The sequence below is a fragment of the Choloepus didactylus genome, chromosome 18 (assembly GCF_015220235.1).
Source record: "Choloepus didactylus isolate mChoDid1 chromosome 18, mChoDid1.pri, whole genome shotgun sequence".
Taxonomy (NCBI): Eukaryota; Metazoa; Chordata; class Mammalia; order Pilosa; family Megalonychidae; genus Choloepus; species Choloepus didactylus.
In genome coordinates this window covers 57,820,946-57,842,189 of record NC_051324.1, presented here as the reverse complement: position 1 = coordinate 57,842,189, position 21,244 = coordinate 57,820,946, and the positions used below count along the sequence as shown (strand labels likewise).

At 48.9% G+C, this 21,244-nt stretch overlaps 1 protein-coding gene across 2 annotated transcripts in view; it reads left to right on the top strand.

Annotated features, from left to right (window-relative positions):
• Window positions 1-6,577: 6,577 nt before the first annotated feature.
• Window positions 6,578-21,244, top strand: part of MRC2 (mannose receptor C type 2) — a 65,768-nt gene continuing 51,101 nt past the window's right edge. Inside the window, exon 1 of one of the 2 annotated variants that reach the window (XM_037809193.1) lies at window positions 6,578-7,119. In XM_037809193.1, coding sequence (XP_037665121.1) covers window positions 6,624-7,119 — 496 coding nt within the window. In that variant the 5' untranslated portion in view covers window positions 6,578-6,623. The remainder of the gene's footprint in view (window positions 7,120-21,244) is intronic. The other variant, XM_037809194.1, reaches the window with a different exon arrangement.

Sequence of the window (21,244 nt, the reverse complement as noted above, 5' to 3'; positions counted from 1 at the left end):
GGATTGAGAGAACCTGCCAGAGGCTGGAAAAACACTCAGGCCTGAGAGCAGGTCTGGACCTGGTGGGGGCAGGGAATACAAGAGCCTTATTGTGCTGGGGGAGCTCAGCAGGGGCCGGAGACATGCTGGAGTCAGCCAGGGATGTGTGTGTATGTGTGAGGCACTGGGCTAGGGACCCCCATGGAGAGGGGTCAGAGAGCAGCTGGCTGACCGACTGGGCCCCACCCATGCCTGGCCACAGGTCAGGCCTCCTGGGTGTGGAGGGAAGTGCCTAGCTAGAGAGCTGTGGTAGCCTCAGGGACCAGCCTGCAACTGCAGGGACCCTCATCCTGAGCCTTTTCATGCTGAAGGTAGCTTGGGGTGGGGGTGGGGGTGGAGGGGTGTTGTGCATGGAGAGTAGAGTTAGCAAAGGGAAGGGGGTTTTCAACTGCGTACCTCACAACCTAGGTGTAGGCAAGGTATGGATGAATAAGTGAGGCCCAGAAAAGTTTGGTGACAGGTGGTGGGTGGGACGGGAGTGATTAAAATTTTGTGAAGTGGGCTCTCTTGGCACCGTTCTCCAGCAGAGACAAGCTGTGGGCCAAGGCCATTCTTGCCATTCGCAGCTGGGGAGTCATGCCCTAATCTGGGCCTCTACTCACCCAGGCTCCCTTCACTGTATCCCTCCTCTCCCCCATGACTAGCCCTGGGAAATCTACTGAGACACCCAACAATCCTGGGCAAGCCTGGGCTAGATCTGAACTTGGGTGGGAAAGGAGGGCGTGGCTTCACATTACATTAGTGTGTCAGGTTCCCTAAGCCATCTGGTCCTGTCATCTTGCTTTATAGATGAGGAATCAAAAATCCTACCCTTCCAGAATCTTCCTGCACCTCCCCATCCTCACTGGCAAATCAGAAATGAGTCTCGTTGCCCTGGCTTCCTCACAGGTGCTGTGAGGCTTGAGGGGATGAGACATGTGAAAATGTTTTCAGCAGAAGTTGTTGTAGATGCCACCTCCTCTGACACAGTGGCCCCAAAGAGATGTCTGCAGAACATGGAAGCCCTCCAGCATGAGCCTCTGCCTGTTCTTAGAAGGAAGCCTGTAATAAAGACCTGAGCCCTTCAGCCTGGCTCTATACCCTAGCAGAAACCCCCAGCCCACTGGGAAGCATGAAGAGGAAGGTCTTTTCACTACAAATTAATTTCAGGAGCTGTTGCTCCTTTGCATCTAAGTTGCAGACTTTCAGAGAACACTACCCATAATCTTAACACTAACCCTGCCGTTCCACCTGCCCCATGTTAACTTGACAAAAATGAGCTTAGTTTTGGAATCATAGAGCTATAGAGCCCCAGGTGAGAGCTAGGTTCAGGTCACAACTTGCTGTGTGACCTTATGCCAATTGCTCAAGCTTTCTGAGCTACAGTTGCCACATTATATGCTGAGCTAGGTTCTGTGAGAGATTTAAAAAAAAATGTATCAGACTTAGCTCCAGCTTTAAGGAAGGTTGTAGTTTAGAAACTACAAGCTGGGAGGTGGTATGTTCCATAAGTGAAATAAGGCCACCGGGTATTTGGGAGATGGCATTGAAACTTTGAAGGATGGGCAGAATTAAATAGAATGAGAAGTGGGGGGTGTTTGCAGCAAAGGGTCCTTCACACTATCTGTGCTTTACCTACTCAGAATGTTTGTCGCCCCCTTCTGTCTTCCTCCACCTCTAGGCCTCCCTCCACCTCCAGGCCTTTGCAAATGCTATTTGACTATATTGGTCATTGGACCATCATTAGGGAAAACTCAGCTCAAGCAGCACCTCCAGACTTCCCTTGTCTGAGCTTTCACAGCACCTTGTACATGTCTCCCTTACTTCACCTAGCATGTGTTGTCACATGTGTGCTCCCTTGTCTGGCTTTCCACAGGACTGGGAGCACCTTGCGAGTTGGCCTCTGGAAGTCCAGGGCCTGGTTGAAGGAACCACGTCATGTGGCCTGCTGAAGCGTGGTGTCTTTGAAGGGGAGGTAGCGTTGGACAAGTGGAGATGAGGGAACTTAGATGCGAGACCATGGTGGAGGTTGGCAGTGTCACTTGCAGGTCTTTGGTTAGGGAGTGAGCAGATTGGAGCTGGGCAGGGACAGCTGGGGAGCCTGGGTGGCTGGTTCCAGGTTCTCCACAGCAGTACTTTCCATGTTTGATGGCAAACCTCTGTAAGAACCATATTTAACGTCTCAACCCAATACATATTTCACAGAATAGTATTTAACTCATGCAATGCACACTGATATTTACTGTTTTACTTCATTTTTAAAATGCTGGTCACCACCTACTGAATGGCTGAAAAACTTTGTTCTGTATAGAAGTTCTTTCCAGATGCCCCAGTCCACTTTTTGCTGTTTCACAGGGGACTGTGGGAGGTCTGACCAACCTCTTGAGGGTGAGATTGGGATGGTGGGTCATTGGACACAGACACCTGGCTCCTGTTCTGCTTGTGACTCTATTCCACTTGGGGATCACCTTCCACTTCTGCCTCCTGGCCAGGATCCAGTGGGAGTCACAGAAGGCTGTTGGCCAGGGCTAGGCCAGCCTTGCTTCAGAGGTTCAAATACTAACACTAGAGAAAACCTCACCCTGCCAGCCCTTCCTGGATTCGGGAGTGGAGGCAGGGGCCAGGGAGCAGCCTGAGATGATGTCTTGAAGAGGGAAGTAGATGTAGAAGTTGACCCAAGGAGTGTCCGCCAGCCCAGTCAGAGCTGTGGCCCAAATGAGACCATGGGCCATGACTCCTGGCTCAGCCCTGTCCTCGGTGCAGGGACAGACTCAGAGTAACTGCAACTCAAGGTCAGGAGAAACCCCTGTAGGGCAGATAGGGTGATAGGAAGCCCCTGCACTCTGCAACAGCTGGGTTGTAACAGTAGAAGATCTGGGAATGTCTTCCATTTATCTCAACTAGTTCTTCAGCTCAGCCCTGTGAGCCTGTCTTCCATGCTGTGGTGTCTCAGACCAAACTCTGGCCCCTCTCACTGGCCAGCTTGCTCTTGACCTGTTCAAGCTTCCCAAGTAGAGACAGGAGGCAGGTGAGTATCCTAGAGTCCTTTGTTTTGTGACCCCTGCTTCAACCTGGGACCACAGCCCTGAGCCCTCCTCTCCAGGCTTACTCCAGGATCCTTTTGACAGCTGGGGATGTTATTGTGACTTCTCCAACTGGGAATCAAACCCATATCTAAATTCCCAGACTCACATGGAGGAAGTCTGTACTCCTGCTTCCTGGAAGAGGCTGTGAATGATTATCTGTTATCCCTTGGAAAAGAAAGGGCTGGGGTTTGGGGTCTCTTTAAAGGAGCATCCTCCTAATCCAAGCCCTGGGCAGAAAACGAGTGGAGACAAATTCAGAGATTCTCCTGGCATTTGGGGGAGTTCTAGATGCTCAACACTAGAGAGCTCATCTATGGGAAGAACCTAGGGAAAATTGACAGAATGTTTCTCGGGTTGTATTTGTGGCCATAATGGGACAGACCAGTGAAGACAAGACAGACCAGCCATAAAATTCCCCAGCGATGTTGGTCTCTGAAGAATAGTTCTTTAGGTTAAGAAACTTAACAAGGCTACACAGGCTGGAAGAGGTGGATGTTCCTTGAAACTTGTGTCTGTCAGAATCCCAAGACTACCTCCTTCCTTCTCTTCTGGGATCCTCAGTGCTGCGGGTGAGAGGGTAGCCACGTGGGCTCCAAGGGGGAATGGGGAAGGTTGTGTTGTCTTTTTAGGCAACATAAAACATCCAATGTTGGAATCCTGATAAAACTGACCTGGGCAGATCTCCAGGGCGATGGTGGGGGGAGGCAGGCTAGGTGAGGGATAAGGAGTAGGAAGGTGGGAAACAGAGGCAACACTCCTGTGATCCAGGGGCTGTGCCAACCCTCTACACTTAATGTATTTAATTCTCAAGACAAGGTAGAAATCGTTCCCCCGTTGCCAAATAAAAACATGAGCCTCAGAGAGCTCAAGTGACCTGCTCAAGGTCACTAAGCTACTAAGTGGGAGAGTCGGGTCTCTCCAACTCCTAAGTCTGCTCCTTCCACTAAACTGGTTTTGACAAAACCAGCAGACTGATGGTGCCTCTTGTTACCTGACAGTTGGCCAGTGTTTGGAGGAGACCCATTGCCTGGTATGAATTCCATTTTAGCAAATACCATCTTGGTGAAGATGTCCGGGAAGGGTCAGAGCCCTCACTAAATCCCCAGCGCCCAGCACACACAGCCCCCATGAAATGGCTGTTGAGACAAACGATGGTGAGGGCCCTGACCCTTCTTTGGAAGCAGACAAGGCTCGGGATGTTGTAAGGGGTTTCTCCAAAGTCCTTTTGGAAAACCCCCACACCCCTGCAGATTGCAACCACTTTCCCGGCTGACAGCTGAGCCTTCACAGGATCGTTAAGGGGGGGGGGGGGGGGGGGGGGCTGGGCTGGAGTCTCTGTGGGGAGAATCACCCAGAACTGGCCCTGCTCTCTGCCCTGGGAGCTCAAGATCTAAGACATGGTGGATGCAGATACAGGCCCAGACAGACAAGCAGCACGAGACAGTGTATAACCCTGCAGTGCTGGAGCTGGAAGTCTCACCCTGGGGGAGACTGGAACAGAGCCTCAGAGACTTGAACAAATGTCTGTCCCTGGTAGCCCAATGCAGTTCATGCTTCTTGGCCTTTGATCGATAATTTTCTCTGCCCAGAATATGGCAAAAAAAAAAAAAGTTGCCTATGCTCCCCACTAAGTGAAACTCTTCTAGGGCTAGGACCGTGTTCTCTCACCTTTGTTTCCCCAGCAGTAAGTACAGGGCTAGCAATGATTGCAGAGTGGGTAAATGAAGAAATGAGTGAGTACCTCCTGCATGCCAGGCAGTCGTGTAGTGGGTGCTGGCAAGGGGTGGATTTTCTGGACCTGCGTCACTCACTGATGAAGTTGGGTAGTTGGTTCCTGCCCTGCTGGCAGGAGAAATGTCAAAACCTACTCAGGCTGGTGGGGAGGAGGTGACAAGACCCTGGTGGGCCTCTTGGGAGCCCTGCCTGAGTTCAGAGGCAATAGGGTGCCCTCAGAAGAAAGGGGACGTCTTGGTGAGGACTGTGGCCAGCACATTCAGAGACGAGTGAGCAGATGGAAGCCTGTAATCTGACTGAAAGAAGCAGCATTCTGTGTGTTGGTTGTGCACACAGGGAAAAAGGGAGAGCAACTTAGCTGAAGATGGCAAATCTTCAAACCGCTGTAGATAACAGGACTGGGCTGGGGGTGGGGGTGGGGGGTGGGGGATATCTTGGAGGCAGCCCCAGCAGCACTAGTTGCGTGCAGAGCACTGGAATCCCGGGATATGCCACGCCAAGATGTGTCCCGAGGGGCAGAGGAGCAGAAGTTGCCACAAAGGATCCAGCCCTGTCAGTCAGACTTGCCTGAGCTAGCCATGAATGCCAGGGGCCTTGTTGGCCTGGCTGCTCACCACTCTTCAGGGCCAACATGTGTAGATGATGATGAAAGCTCCTTTCCAGGGGCTGTAAGGGATTTCACTGAGTGCTGGCTTTGGGGCCCTGCAGCCTCTGCACTCATTTGCCAAGAATCTCAGCCTGGCAGAGGTGGTGAGTGACAATCTCTGGCCCAACACCCTCATCATAGGGATTGGGAAAGATTTACCCAAGGACAGGGGTAATAAAAAAGGAGAATAAAAAATTGAATTTGTTATTTCCAAAAAAAAGCACCGAGGTGGACAGCACAGGAAACAAAATTCGTATTACAGTTTCATATTGTTTTTATTTGATCACTTGCAATGGGAGAAGAGAATCCTCTCTGCATTTAGGGTCTCGAAACGTCTCAATCCGGCTCTGAGCCCAGAGGGCCCAAACGACTTTTCCAAGGTCTCTCAGGATGTCAGAGGTAGAGGTGGGGCTGATCTCCAGCCAAATGACTCCGACTCCCAGTCCAGTGTTCTGCACTGTGGTGACCTGTTGCATAATACCGAATAACTTCCATAAAACTTCCCTTTAATGAAATTTCCATTTGGTCCTTTACGACTACGGCCAGCAGTCCAGTTGCTGGTGGGAGTGATGATGTCGGTCCTTTGGGACATCCAGCGGACAGATTTTTCCCAGGTTTCTGGATGCGGCCCCAACTAACAAAAGTGCTACACCCCTTTGCGCCAAAGACGTTGACACAAGGGTCATGCAAATGTTAAAACAAGACGTGCAAGAACTGTTGGCGCTCCGTTCAAGGAACAGGGGCCCTGCCTCCCCCTCCCCCAATCTAAAGCCGGGTGGCCGAGCTCTGGGCTCCACCCCTTCCCCACCAGCTCCGGGGAGGGGTCCTCCTAGGCGTGGAGGTAGCGGATGCTTGGCGGCGAGAGAAATCGGGAGAGGAGGCGGGATGGGCGGGAAAGAAGGGGCGCTGGCGGCCCGGGCCCAGCCGCCTGGGCCAGCCGCGCGCTCCCGCCCCCGACCGGTCGGGCCTCGCAGCCCACGGCCGGGCAAGCCGTGAAGTTTGCGGAAAGTTTTGCAGTTGCTTCCACGCCCGCGCCAGCCGGGGAGTTGTGACGCAGCGTCTGGGGCTCTGGGCTGGGACGGCGAAGAGAGTTGGAAGGCGCGGCGGAGAAAGCAGGGAAACGAAGAGCGAAAGAGCACATGCCGGGGGTCCTACCAGACCCCGCGTATCTTCCTTTCCCGCTACCCCTCGTCTCCCTCCAGGCGCCCGCTCTCCCGGCCCTGGTCCCGGCCCCGCGCCCGCCCGCGCCTCCTCCCCTTCCCCTCCCACGCTGCCCGTTTCCCTTCCCCTCTGCCCCTCAAACCCTCCTCTCGGGTTCTGCGCTCCTCCCTCCGCCCTCCCTCCGCCCGCCGGCCTCCTTCCCTCCCTCCCCTCCTCGCCCCGGGAAGCATCACTTCGTCCCGACCCGGAGGAGGACGCGAGCCCCTGGCGGGTGGTCATCGCGGCCCGGCGCTGGGACTGCCACCGCGCGCTGCGCCCGTGCGCCCTCGGTCCCCGCGTCCTCCGCCGCGCTGCGCCGCGCCGCGGGGATGGGGCCCGGCCGGCCGGCCCCGGCACCCTGGCTTCGTCACCTGCTGCTCTGCGTCCTGCTCCTCGGGGGCCTGCACTTCGGCACCGCCGCCACCGTCCTCCCGGGTAAGGCGCTGCCAACTTGGCCAACCTAGGGGGCCGGGCGGCGGGAAGCGCCGGGGAGCGGGCTTCTCTAGACTTTCCCTCCCTTTTTTTTTTCTTTTCCAGAAGCGTGTGTGCGTGCGTGTGTGTGTGTGACTGGGTTTTTAAAAATCGTCTCCGCTTTTCTGAAAGCGGGGGAGGAGAGGGGACGAGGAGTGCGCCGGCGGTGGGGGAGGATGTGAGTGGAACCAGATGTGGCGGGCGGCGGGGGAGGGGAGGCCGGGGGTCTTGAGCAGCCTCGGAGGAGGCGAGCGGGCTCCGGGGCACCCCAGCGCCCTGCCCTCCTGATCACCCGGCGCTGGCCCTGTGCTTGACCGGGGGACCCGCAGGGCATGTCCTGGCAAACCAGAGCCCAGGCCCTCAAGGAGTCGCCAGGCCCATCTCCTTGCTTTGCCCCAGGACTCAGGCGTTATCATTGATTTCGAATATTCGTAAGGGTTTGTTTGCTGGTCATGACCTCTCGGAGGTGTTTTTTATTTTCTTTTCACACTTGGTCTTCAAGGATGGCTTGTGGCATGTGGCATCTGCGCCACTTGAACGGAGTCCTGTGGGGCCCTTTTGTGCCACCAGAACACAACGACAGGTTGGGCACCGTGTGTGTGTGTGTGTGTGTGTGTGTGTGTGTGTGTGTGTGTGTGTGTTGTGTCATGTCGTGCCCGTGGTTCTGGCCAAGCTGGCATCCCTCCAGAGTAGATGGATGTTGGACAGCATAAGAGCTGCTAAAAAGATGCAAAAACCCAACCAACAGAAACCAAAAAATGGAACTGTGCCTTTGTCTTCCTGCTTTCAAGGGGGTGACAGTGAAGTGTAGGGACAGACAGATCCTACACCAAGATAAAGGGGAAAATCCGCTTCCTGGGGGGCTGTCAGAGGAGTAAAAGTTGGAATCGCCACACAGTGTGGCCCGGTCTTGTTTTCTGTTGAATCTGGGGATGGGGATGGGGGAGGGGGAGTGGGGGCGGTGGGGGCGGGGTTTGGAGTCCTGGGTGAGGATCGGTCGGCCCTCTGGAGGGACTGGGGCCTCCAGCCGCGGCCAGCGCTTTTTGGGTTGGCTCACCGGGTGTGACGGGCATCTGAGACCCGTATCTGTCCCGATTGTGCTGGATCCAAGCTGGAGGAGCCACATTCGCACCAAGTGGAGCCCCCCTGCTTAATTCCCGACCCACCTGGAATTGAGTGTTGGACCACCGCAAAGCAGGCGGCACCTCTCTCCCCATGACAGGTCCAGGAGTCCTCCCTCACCCTGCCTCCCTCTAAGGGACCTGGGGAGGCAGGGGCCAGGGAGGGCTGGAGGAGAGTGACCATTCCAAAGCTCCAGAGCACACTGTGAAGCCGGCCAGGGGAGGGGGTCAAGGGCAGAGTGCTGACTCGGCCTTTTTCCCCTGCAGCTTTTGGCCCGAGGGGGCTGGAAGGGCCTAGTGAGAGGCTTGGCCAGGGAGGACGCCTGCAGTGCCCCCTCTGCCTCCCGAGAAGAGAGCCCCCTGCGCTTCCGCAGGCCCTGTTCCCAGAAACGTGGCCCAACAGTCTCAGAGGGGCCCCTTCCCAGTGGCACTGCATTCCTCTAACCCCCACCCCACCCCCTCACACACCAGGAAGACAGGACCCTGCTCTAAGGGAGCTTCTGTCTGGGTGGGAGGAGGCAGAGGCAGGGTGGGGGTGGCCTGGTCGTTGCAGCAGCTGGTGAGCAAGAGGAGGGTAGATTTGGTCAGCTCTGGTGCTGTGGTTAACTCTCCTGTCTGCCCAGAAAGCTCCTGTCCCCCCACCCTGCCAGCTTCTGTTTTTCACTTCTGTGAAGCCTGTTCAGAGCTTCCAGGCCGAATCTGTTGCCTGAAGAGCTCTCGATCCCCCCCTACCTGAGGTGGCCTCTCCACTGGGACGGGTTCACCAGCACTAAGAACGGAACCTGTCCCAGGAAATGCTTGTGGAGATACGATTGGTCTCAGCCGGCCAGCAATGCACCAGGTGAAACTTGCCCCGGGGAAGGGGCCACGGGCAGTGGCTTCCTGCTCGCCAGGTGGGAGCCCTGCCGTGAGGACGAGGCACTGCAGCCCTGCGTGGGGGGTGACCAGGCGGCCGGCAGGAGTCCCTTCTTGGTGTGCGACGGCAGAACCCATCTTTTCTCTCCCTCGGTGGAGTGTCCCACAGAATGCAGCGCTGGGAGGCACCCTCTTTGTTCATTGCAGTGTAACTGCATTTTTGGAGCATTCACTGTTTGCTCAGCACCGAGCCAAGTACTTGGAGGAGGAGGGAAGGTACAGAGAAGTGTAAGAGGCATCCTCAGGGAATATAAAATCTTGGAGAATGAAACATGAAACATGTAACAGGGCGGGGAGGCGGGGAGGCGGGGATTCCACTGGTGAAGTGCCTGCACCAGGCCAGGAGCCGGCCAAATGCCATGCCTGCAGTTTCTCATTTAATTCTGATAATAACCCAATGAGGTAGGTATTACTGGGCCCATTTTGCAGATGAAATGGGGGCCAAGAGGGGTCGCACAAGTAGAAAGTAAAGGACTGGGATGGGGGAAGTGTAATGTCAGGAGGCTGGAGAGATTGTGTGGAGCAAAGGGTCACCGAGACTTTCTGCGGGTCCCCAGGTGGGACCAGGCTTTGCAAAGATGGGGGCGGGGGGGCAGAGAGGGTGAGCACAGGCAGGTGGAAGTTCCTGAGTGGCTGAGGAGAAGCTCAAGTGTCAGAGAAGCTGGCCAGGAGCCTAGGAGGCCAGGATGGGAGAGCGACTTGCTGGCTGGCAGAGCCCCTGGAGGTTTCCGAGCAGAGGAATGAGGTGCAGATTGGGAAAAGGGGTACAAAGATCACGCTTTGAGGTTGTGGGGAGTGGGGAGACTCTGGGGTGTCTTCCCATGGAATGTTCTGGGGCTGGGGTGTGGGAGCTCCGTCCAGCCCAGTGCTGTCAAAGGGCAGGAAAAAGGCTTTCTTTCTGAAAGGCATCAGGTACTTGCTGCTCCTGCCAGAGTCAGCCAGACAAGTAGCCCACACTTCCGCCCCAGTGCCTGGTGAGTCATGGAGTCGGAGCCTTCGTACTTTTGTCCCACAAAATGCAATCTTCCTTGCTCCAGCCTGCTCACCTTCCGTGAGATGCCAGGGCCGGGTGGTGCCTGGCTGAGCTGTGGTTGGTGCTGGGATCCCGGCTCTCCCCTGGGTTCACCTGGGCAAGGTGAAGATGCAGGTAGGGGAGGAGGAAGCCCAGATTTTTGGCCCCATTTATTCACTCTAGGGAAGTCTTGGCTTTCTGGTGCCCACATGGTTACGGTGATTTGGCAGATGAGAATTTCAGGCAGTGCTGTGAAATTCTCAGGAGACTATTTATTTGAACTCACCATTAAGAGAAGCATTAAGTCGAGACCCTCTCACCCTCCAGAGAGATGAAGTGATGACGGTGATGGCTACTGTTATTTATGTGCCCCTCCCCATGCGTTCACCTACTTCTCACCATCCTCAGGATCTCAAGGTATCCGCTCCAAGGGGGCATCGATGATAAGCCAGGGACGTGTGAGTGACTGAAGGGACCTGATCTGGGAGGAGACAGCCCCTGCCCAGCACCTCAGCTTTCCTGAAGGTCAGGGGTTCATGTGTTCATTTGTTCATTCATTCATTCATTCATTCATTCAGTGGGTATTTCCTGAGCCCACACAGTGCTGAGAACAGGGATTGCCATGGCCTGCTCTTCTGTTGGGCCGCCCTTCCTCTCCCCACCCCAAATGGGGTTCCCCGGGCTTGGAGGCCTGGGCAGTGCTGTGGCCTGACATGAAGTGCATCTTCCTGTAACATCCTTCACGAGACAGGGACAGGCCACTTCCCCTGACGTGGTCCTGTAAGTCTGGGTGGGGAGGCCGCTGCAGTGGTGACCCAGCTCTTGCAGCTCACCCTGGGCACTACAGTCCTAGTTACTTCTCAGCTAGGGGTCGTGTTAGTAAACAGGAAGGCCAGGTGAAGGCCAGGAGTAGCATCTACATCCCCTGGGCCTGCCCAGCTCGGCCAGCGCCAGCCCTTTCAGAAACAGATTGCGTTGGATGCCCCCTCCCCACCACCCAAACAGAAAACCTTCGCACTGTGGTCTCATGTGGCACTCCAGTGGTTGGCTCCTTTCTGCCCCTCCTCTTCTCCTTCAGACGTCTCCATGCCCCCACCTCCAGCCCTTTGGCTCACGCTGTCACAGTGCAGCCCCCTCCTGCTCCCCTCCCCACCTCAGCCCTGCCCCTTCCCCCTGATTTCTGTCCCTCTGACAACAGTGCCTTTGGTCTGTCCTCCTCCTCAGCACCCTCTGCCCTCGTCCATGACCCTTCCCTGGGCTCGCCCATCTCCAAGCCTGTGTACAGACCACCCTCTCTGCCCAGGGTGCCCTCCGCTCTCCTTCCCTGGCGACCTCTTACCCTTCCTGCAAGGCTCAAGGGTCTTGAGAGGGACACGGAGAGTTTCTGGCTCCTGTTCACCTGGAAACATCCAGACATCACGCACAGTGATAGATCCCAGAACGAGGCTGGGCCCATGTTTATCTTTTTCTCAGGAATTGCCTCTAGGAGGGTACTGGGAGAAGCTTCCACGGTGGGTTGGAGCTCCTCGTGGGGAAAAACTACAAGCCAGAGTTCCTCGGCCTTCCCCGACGTTGTCAGCGTGTTTGGAAGGGCAGCAGGAGGTGGTGTTCACCGGCGGCCCCTCCTGTAGACAGAGGCTGCCCAGGAACATTCCCTCCACCGCTCTGTCCCTGGAAATGGAGAAAGGGATGGGTCGGGGGGACCGTGATTGGCACTCACCAGCTGCGTGACCTCGGGAGAGGCTCAAGTTGCTTCAACTGTAAAAGGGGAAAAGTAACACTCCTCTTGTAGGGATATAATAAGGATTACATAAACACGAGATGATGTATGTCACATGCCTCGTACAGTACTGGGCACAGGGTCGTTTCTTAGCAACTAGTATTAAATTATTGCTATTTATATTAGTATTAGGAAGAGAAAACATGAATTCAAGGGACTCAAATATGATAACACCAGTCACCAATGTTCAAAGTCCTAAGTGCAGCCACTTTGTTTTTCAAAGCCGGTGATGCTTTGCTAACTACTTTAAGCGCCTAAAAGCAGTCATACTCTTTCTGAAAACAAAGTTAAATCTTAAAGGAGGAAAAAAGAATCCCGCCCTCAAGTGTACTAACCTCTCCATCTTCTCAGTTTACCGCCCGCCTCCATCGCTTGGGGTGCGCCACGGGCCTGGTTTGCCCTGGTCTCGGGACTTTTGGTGCTAAACCGTGGACGGTCTCAGGCAAACCGGGGAGAGTTGGTCACTGGTCGCTCTGCCTCCTCAACCTGACTGCGCAGCCACCGCTGGCCTGTTTGGTTCTTAACGGCCTAGGGAACTGCCTCCCAGAGGTCTCCTTGGCTCCGGTGGCCTCACCTTGCAGCATGGATGCTTTCAACAACCTTGGTTCTGAGAGTGCACACTCAGTGGAAATGTTTCAAACCATATACCCAAGTAAAATGAGGACCTTCCATGACAGTACATAACCGCTTCATTCTTGTTAGTGGTGCTCAGTATTATATCGGATGTACCATAATTTCAAAAAACGAAACAAAACAAAACAAAAAATCGGTTCCCTGCCAAGGGAGGTTTTTTTGAAAACTCTCCCACTGGCCTTTGTGATGTGGTTTCATCCATGGCTTCCCCACCTCCTGACTTCCCCTCCGTCCTCAGTCCAGGGCCAGCCTTGCTGCCAGATTTGTGATCCTAAAGGGCAACTTCAACTGCCTCCAGGACTCTTTAGTTTGCCGGCTGCTAAAATAAATGCCATACAATGGGTTGACTTAAACAAAAGAATTTATTGGCTCATGGTGTTGAGGCAAGGAGAAGTCCAAAAAGTGGGGCATCCGTGAGGTGATGTTTTCTTTCCAAAGATGGTGGCGTCCTAGGGCTGGCTGCCGGCAGTCCTTCGTCCTTGGCTCTTCTGTCACATGGCAGGGCCCATGGTGATGTCTTCTCCTTTCTCTTCTGTGTTCCGTTGTCTTCCAACTTCTTGCTTCTCTTGTGGCTTCTCTCTCTGTGGCCTTCTCTGTAAGTAATAGGGCTAAGAGCCTCCTGATTCAGTTGGGCCCCATTTGAACTGAATAACCTCATCAAAAGATCCTATTTACAATGGGTTCACACCCATAAGAATAGATTAAGACTAAGCACATTTTTGTCTGGTACATAAATCTAGGCCACCACGAGAACAAAGTCTAAACTTCCCAAATCTTGCATTCACGGCCTTCCATAGTCAGGTTATACCCTTTTTTTCCAACCCCTGTGCAGGTCAGACTGAGCCGCTTGCTGGTACCTGCTGGTGCCCTGAGGTCCTCCCAGCAAAACATCTGCTTGTTTCTTCTCTCTGCCAGGGACACCTGGTTTGCACAGGTCTGTCTCTGAGTCCTGGTCATACCTAAGGTTGCCCTCTACTAGAAGAAACCTTTCTCTCCAGAGCTCCTTTAGCACTTTATCACTGCCACCCCCTGATGGGGCCATTTCCTCCTTCCCCAGACTGTCAGCACCTGTGGGCCAGAGCCTTTTTATCTCTGCACAGGTCTGGCCTGGGGCCTTGGTCACAGGGGCATTTAGTAAATATTTATTGAAATAAACAAAGAAAGCAGACAAGCATTCCAAAGAGGAGTTGTTGTTTTTTAATAGAGATGCAATGAGATTTACCCTTCCAGAGTTTTAGATGACGTCACAGTCATGAAAACCATATGGCATTGATTTAAAACAAACAAAAAAGTCCGGTGGATGAGCATACATTCCAGAAGTAGATTTAAACTGCTATAAGAACTTAATGTGAGACACACCAGAAACAACACACTAATGGGAAAAGGAATCTTTGCTTTTAAGTGTTATTGTGACAACTGGATTCCAGTTAGATATTTTAATTTCAGTTTATAGCTTGAGGAAATGCAGATGGCAAGTTGTCTCATAGAAAAGTGCAAAGACCATTAGAAATTGGAGATGAACTTTCTTTAAAATATTTACTTAAACTAGAAAAAACAGAAAACCTAATGTTGGCATAGCTGTTAGGAAACCAAAATGTACAACTGGAGCACTATAAATTGATTTACTTTTTTAGGATTCATTGTTTCAGACAACATGTAAGAAATTATATGACTGTTTCCTTTAACCTCAGAACTCCACTTTTGGGAATTTATAAGACATTAATCCTAAAGGGAAAAAATGACCACAGATGTGTGTTCCAGTTTGCTAATAGCTGCTGTTATGCAAAATACCAGAAATGGATTGGCTTTTATAAAGGGGATTTATTAGGTTACAAATTTACAGTTCTGAGGCCATAAAAGTGTCCAAATAAAGGCATTAACAAGAGGATACCATCACTGAAGAACGGCCAATGGTGTCTGGAACACCTCTGTCAGCTGGGAGGGCATGTGGCTGGCATCTGCTGGTCCTTTGCTCCTGGGTTGTGTTTCAGAATGCTTTCTCCAAAACGTCTCTGGGTTTCTGTCTTCATTCTTCCCTCTCAGCTTCTGTGTGTCCTGGTTTCTTTCTCCCAGGATGTTTCTCTCTAAGTATTTGGGGTCCTCTCTTAGCTTCTCTGGGGCAAATTCTGGGTTTTGTCTCTTAGCTTAGCATCTCCAATCTTTCTGTATGCATCTCCAAGTGTTTCCAAGCGTCAGCATCTGTGTCGGCTCTTGAGCTCTCTTAAGTACTCCAGTGACTAATCAAGATCCACTCTGAATGGGCAGGGCCACACCTCCATGGAAATGATCTAATCAGAAGGTCTCACCCACAGTTGGTTGAGTCACATCTCCATGGAAAACACTCAATCAAAAGGTTCCACCCTAATCAAAAGACTAATAAGTCTTCCCCCACAAGATTGCATTAAAGAACATGGCTTTTGTAGGGGACATAATAGATTCAAACCAGCACAATGTGCTATCTGTAGTAGCAAAACAAATTGGAAACCATCTAAATGCCCAACAATAAGTATATGGCTAAGTAAGCTAAGATATCTTAACACTATGGGCAGTTTGCATAGCTCTTTAAATGACAGATATACATATAAAGTCATGTATGTGGGCATATGTCCAAGGAGAAAAGTCCTCTTGGCCACAAGATAATCTTACAAAATAATATGCACTCCCTGGTTACAATTAAGTGAAGATGTTTGCCTAATTACTGTCATTCATTTCTTCATTCCTTCATTCATTGTTACCTGTTTTTCTTTCCTGTCTGTTTTGTTTTCTGAGCACTGACAATGTGCCAGGCAGGGTGTTCGGTGCTGAGGCGCCTTGATGAGCAAGGCAGACATGGTTCCTGCCTTCCTGAAGCTTGTATTTTAAGCAATTAAAAAAAATTAGAGCAATTTATATAGAACCAAATGCTCAGTGATTTCATTTTAGAGACCTTTTTTCAGTTCTTTAAAAGAGAGATGGGAGCAATAGACTGCTCTGAAATCTCATAGTAGGACACAAGAACCTCTGATAGCAGAGAACATCCCTGAATCAGACCAGCCTGGTTGACTGGGTATGATTTCTCAAGAAACAGGGTGTTCCTTTCAGTGAGCCCTGGTCCCTTAGAAGATCCCATGGGTAAGTCAGTACTGATGTCTGTATAAACCCAGAATGTTTGCCCTCAGTTCTGAAGGATCTGAAGATACCAGAGCCATGAAGGTTTGGAAAGAGCTTGGAACCCTGTTTATAACAACAAAAACAAAAACAAAAAATGCAAAAAGAAAGAAATATGGATATATAAATTATGTTGTAGAGCATAGAAACACAATGGAATATTATGTAGCAATGAATAATGAACCTTAGCTATAGGCAACAACATGGATGAATCTTAGAGACCTAATACTTAGTGGGGCAAAAAAAAAAAAAAATCCCATAGGACAACTAACTATGGTATGATACTCTTTCAAACCATTGGAAAATTGGAAAAAAAATAAAATACACTCTTCAGCTAAAGGTACCAACCGTTAACATTTTGCCACATTTGCTTTACCTCACTGTGTGTCTGTGTGTGTGTGTGTTGTGTGTTTGGTGAGGATTTGAGAGTTAATTTTGGACATCCTGATAGTCACACCTAAATACTTTACCACATATCAACTAAAAACACAGACATTCTCCTACATAACCATAATGACACCCAAGAAATATAAATAAAATAACTTTAGCTAACATGCAGTCCATGTTCAGATTTCTCCCGTTGCCCCAGTAATGACCTTTATAGCTCTTTTTTTTCTTCCTTTCTTTTAAATCCAGGATTCAGCTAGGTGTCATATCTCTTCCATCTCCTTTAAACTAGAAGAATGCCTCGGCCTTTTTGTCTATCCTGGCATTGTATTTGTGATGACTTCAGTCCAGTTGTTTTATAGAATGTCCCACAATCTAAATTTGTCTGATTGTGAACTTGTTATTGGATTCATGTTAAACATTTTTGGAAAAAAAAAAAAAAAAACTTGCATGGGTGATGTGTCTTTCCCATTTCCTCATGTTGACGTCAGCTTGTTCCCTTAACTGGTAATGCTAAATTTGATCACTTGGTTCAGGTGTGTGTACCAGACCTCTTTGTATTTAATCAGTATTCTAAGGAAACTAATATATATTCTTAAAAAAGCAAAATTGTTCATAGCAACACTATTCATAATAGCTCAAAACTGAAAACCACCCAAATCAACAATAGAAGGATAAGTGGTTCTGTCTTCACGCAAGTAACGAGAATGAACAGTCCACAACTACATGCCGTGGTATGGATAAATCTCATAAATATATTGAGTGAAAGAAGCCAATGGAAGGGAGTTCGTATGATATGATCCTGTCTATATTCAAAACAAAACAAAAGCAGCCTCTGCTGTTTGAAGTCAGGAGAGCAGTTAACCTTAGTGAAAAAAGAGGGGGTCCCAAATGAAATTTTAAAAGAAAAACAAACGGGGAACAGATATCTGTAACAAATTTGGCAAGAAGCTCATATAAGCCAATAAGAAAAACAGAGCACAATAGTTTTAAGGCACCTAAGACCAGAATAGATGAGTGGATGAAGGATATGAACAGACAATTCATGTAGAAGAAATACCAATGTCTATTAAGCCTATGGAGAGTGTTTAAAATCACCAGGAATAAAAAAAAAATTAAAACGATACGATTTTCATCTCTAACAGTAGTGCCAACAAGGATTGATGTAACAATAGGCTCAAATATAACATTATTTATAATTAAAATCTGTTTACAAATTAAAGACCACTAATGGCTAGGGAATGATTAAACAAAATGTGGTGTATCATATCATGAAATAGTATGCAGCTATTAAAATGGTTTTTACAAATATTTCAAAGGATATAGAACAACCCTTTTGCTGAGATATTAAGTAAAGAAAGAAGATTCAAAAATTGTGGATGTATGCATATGTGTGTGTATATATGTATGTACAAATAATAATATATTTGAATATATTATATTTTGGGTACATAAATAAGGTAAAATTGATGGAAAAATACACCAAAGTTTTAACAGAAATTATTTTAATATAATTAGTATACAAATAGTTTACTTATATAAGTAACATATTTATAAATATGTTATTTAACAGGGGTGATAATAAATGACTTTTCATCTTTAAACATTTCTCTATTTTCTGCAATGGAGTAGCAATGGACAACTTTCTTCTTGTCCATCCATGTGATTCCAGGGATGCGCCCATCCTCTGTCATGTGACTGCCCTGAGCACATGACTTGGAAGAGCCAATGGGAGCTCTCCCCTGGCAAGACGGGCCTTTTCCCATGGTCTCAGGCTGGAAGGGAGAGCTCCAGGGTATCCAGTGCAGCAGTTCTGCCTTGCTAAGGAAAGAGATTAAATCCTGGGTGCAGAGTGGGCTGCCTTGAGGGACTGAGACACTGGTGGGCAGTTTACCCAGAGTCTGTCGTCGCCTGCTCCACCCACCAGTTTTTGTTTTTTTTTTAACAGTTTGAGGATATTTAATTTTTAGTAGCTCATACATTTCATATTGAAAAAATTATTCTGTTTTCAGTATACTTTTGCATACTGAAACCAAATTAAAGATATATCAATTTTGTTAAACCTTTGATAACATCAGTAATAAACATGATTGTCTAACAATATGTCTTTTCCAGATATAACAAAAGAGTATCCCTAAGCTAAAGAACAGGACTCTTACACAAAATTTTAATGCATTTGGTATGTACGAGAACACTGGGATGGAAAGTAATACTTCCAACCTGAAGCAAGTTGTTCCCTATTTGCTTCTTTTTTTAAATACAGTTTTATTGATATATATTTACATACCCTACAGTCATCCACACTGTTCCATCATTTATTCACACTGCCATCATATGGTTGTGTACTCATCACTAAAATCAATTTTTGAACATTTTCCTTACCCCACCCCACCCCCAAAAAAATGAAAAAAAGAACACCTAAAACATTCCGTCCCCCCTTCCCACTTGCTTTTCATTTAGTTTTTGTTCCCATTTTTCTACTCATCTGTCCATACACTGGATAAAGGGAGTGTGAGCTGCAAGGTTTTCACAATCACACAGTGACACCAGGTAAGCTTATGGCTATGGAATCATCTTCACGAATCAAGGCTACTGGGTTGCAGTTCAACCGCTTCATGTATTTCCTTCTAGCTATTCTAATACACTAAAAACTAAAAAGGGATATCTATAGAGTACATAAGAATGTCCTCCAGAGTGACCTCTCAACTCCATTTGAAATCTCTCAGCCACTGGAACTTTATTTTGTTTCATTTCACATCCCTCTTTTGGTCAGGAAGATTTTCTCAGTCCCACGGTGCCAGGTCCAGGCTCATCCCTGGGATTCGTGTCCCACGTGTCCTCCCACCAGTTTTTATACTGTATTGTGCAGATGGTCCTTTTAGGACTTAAGTGATTTGGAGTTGGCCTGTCTCAGAGAAGGGTCAGTGTTCCGGTTTTGCTAATGTGCTGTTATGCAAAATACCAGAAATGGATTGGCTTTTATAAAGGGGGTTTATTTGGTTACAAATTTACAGTCTGAAGGCCATGAAAATGTCCAAATTAAGGCATCAACACAAGTATACGTTCAGCAAAGGAAGGCCAATGGTGTCCGGAAAACCTCTGTTAGCTGGAAAGGCGTGTGGCTGGCATCTGCTGATCCTGGGTTGTGTTCCAGCTCCTTTCTCAGCTCCTGTGCTTTCTTCAAAATGTTGCTCTGGGGTGTTTTGTCCTTTCTTAGCTGAGCTCCTCTGAGGTCCTTCTGTTTGTGAGCTTTTATAGGAATCCAAAAAACTAATCAAGACCCATACTGAATGGTCAGGGCCACACCTCCATGGAAATACTGTAATCAAAGGTATTACCCACAGTTGGGTGGGTCACATCTTGTTCTGGTTTGCTAATGCTGCTGTTACGCAAAACACCAGAAATGGATTGGCTTTTATAAAGGGGGTTTAACTGGTTACAAAGTTACAGTCTTAAGGCCATAAAGTGTCCAAGGTAAGGCAGCAACAGTAGGGTATCTTCACTGCAGAAAGGCTGTTGGCATCTAGAAAACCTCTGTTAACTCAGAAGGCATATGGCTGGCATCTGTTTGCTCCCAGGTTGCGTTTCAAAATGGTGTTCTCTAAAATGTCTGTGTCAGCTTCCCAACCGACGCCTTGAAAATGTCTGTCCCAGCTGCTGCAGTGAGCTCCTTCTGTCTGATCTCTTATATAAGGCTCTAGGCCCATGCTGAATGGGTGGGGTCGCACCTCTGTGGAAATTATCTAATCAGAGTTATCACCTACAGTTGGGTAGGTCACATCTCCATGGAAACAACCTAATCCAAATTTCCAACCTAATCAATACTAATATGTCTGCCCCCACAAGATTGCATCAAAGAACATGGCTTTTTCTGGGGCACATAATATAGCCAAGCCGACACACATCTCCATGGAAACAGCCTAATCAACACTAACACATTTGCCCCCACATTACAGCATTAAATAACATGGCCTTTTCTGGGACATGAAACATCTAAACCGGCACGGTCAGACTCAGAGCTGTTTCTGTGAAGACACGTACGTGGTGCACACAAGCAAGAGCTAGTTCACAAGTGTGGCTGTTGGGAAATGCCTCATGGCTCTGTCCGTTAACAACCCCCACACTTGACTAGTGGCATTGCCTGTGCTGCTGCCATCTTGCTACGTGCTTAGCAGTCGAGTTTTTACACAAGGGGCAACCAGTTGAGTACTCAAAGGGATGAGCCTGGACCCGGCATACACCATTTAGAAAACATCAGGATAGACAATTCTATAAACACTAAATAATGGTACATATGTACGAGACTGGAATACAAAATCAGGAAGGCACCAGTACAGCATATTAGGAGATAGCCTTTTTAGATTTTTTAACGTCTCTATATAATGTTTGCACAATAAATGAGAAGTGGAAATGGTAATATTTACTGGCACATAAAGTCTGCCAGAGTTGGTATTAGGCAACTCCTTATATGCTATATATATATATATATATATGTATATATATATTTTTTTTAATCTTCACATTCTTCTACTTCATGATAAGGAAGTTGAGCTGGAGAGCTTAAGAGCCAGTGTCACACAGCTAGTGAGTGGCAAAGCAGGGAACATAATCCAGGTCTGTTTGGTTCCACGCATAGTCCTCTTTTATTTATGAACAAATAAAGATTAATTGTAGCAAACATTTGTGAGCCCACCACCTAGCCCAACACATAACCATTACAATGTTTAAATCTACCTGTGTGCTGCTCTCCTGTATCCGCCCTGCTCCCCCCACTTTGGCATTGTCTCTACTGAATTTTGTTTTTGTCCGTTCCTTGCTTTGACAAATTTTAATTATTGAAGTTAACATAAAAACAGAAAAGTGAACATAATGTAAATGTTCGGCTCAATGATGTTTGACAAACTGAACACACCTGGGTAACCAATACTCCAGAAAGGGAGCCCCACGTGCCTTTAGACAAAGCTTATTGGGCTTTGGTATTTCTTCTTTGTGAACTGTCCGCTCCTATCCTTCATTGTTTTATTTATTCAGGTCTTATTGCCTTAAAACTATTGGGATCTCTGTGATTTTCTCATTAGTTTGTATGAGTTTCTT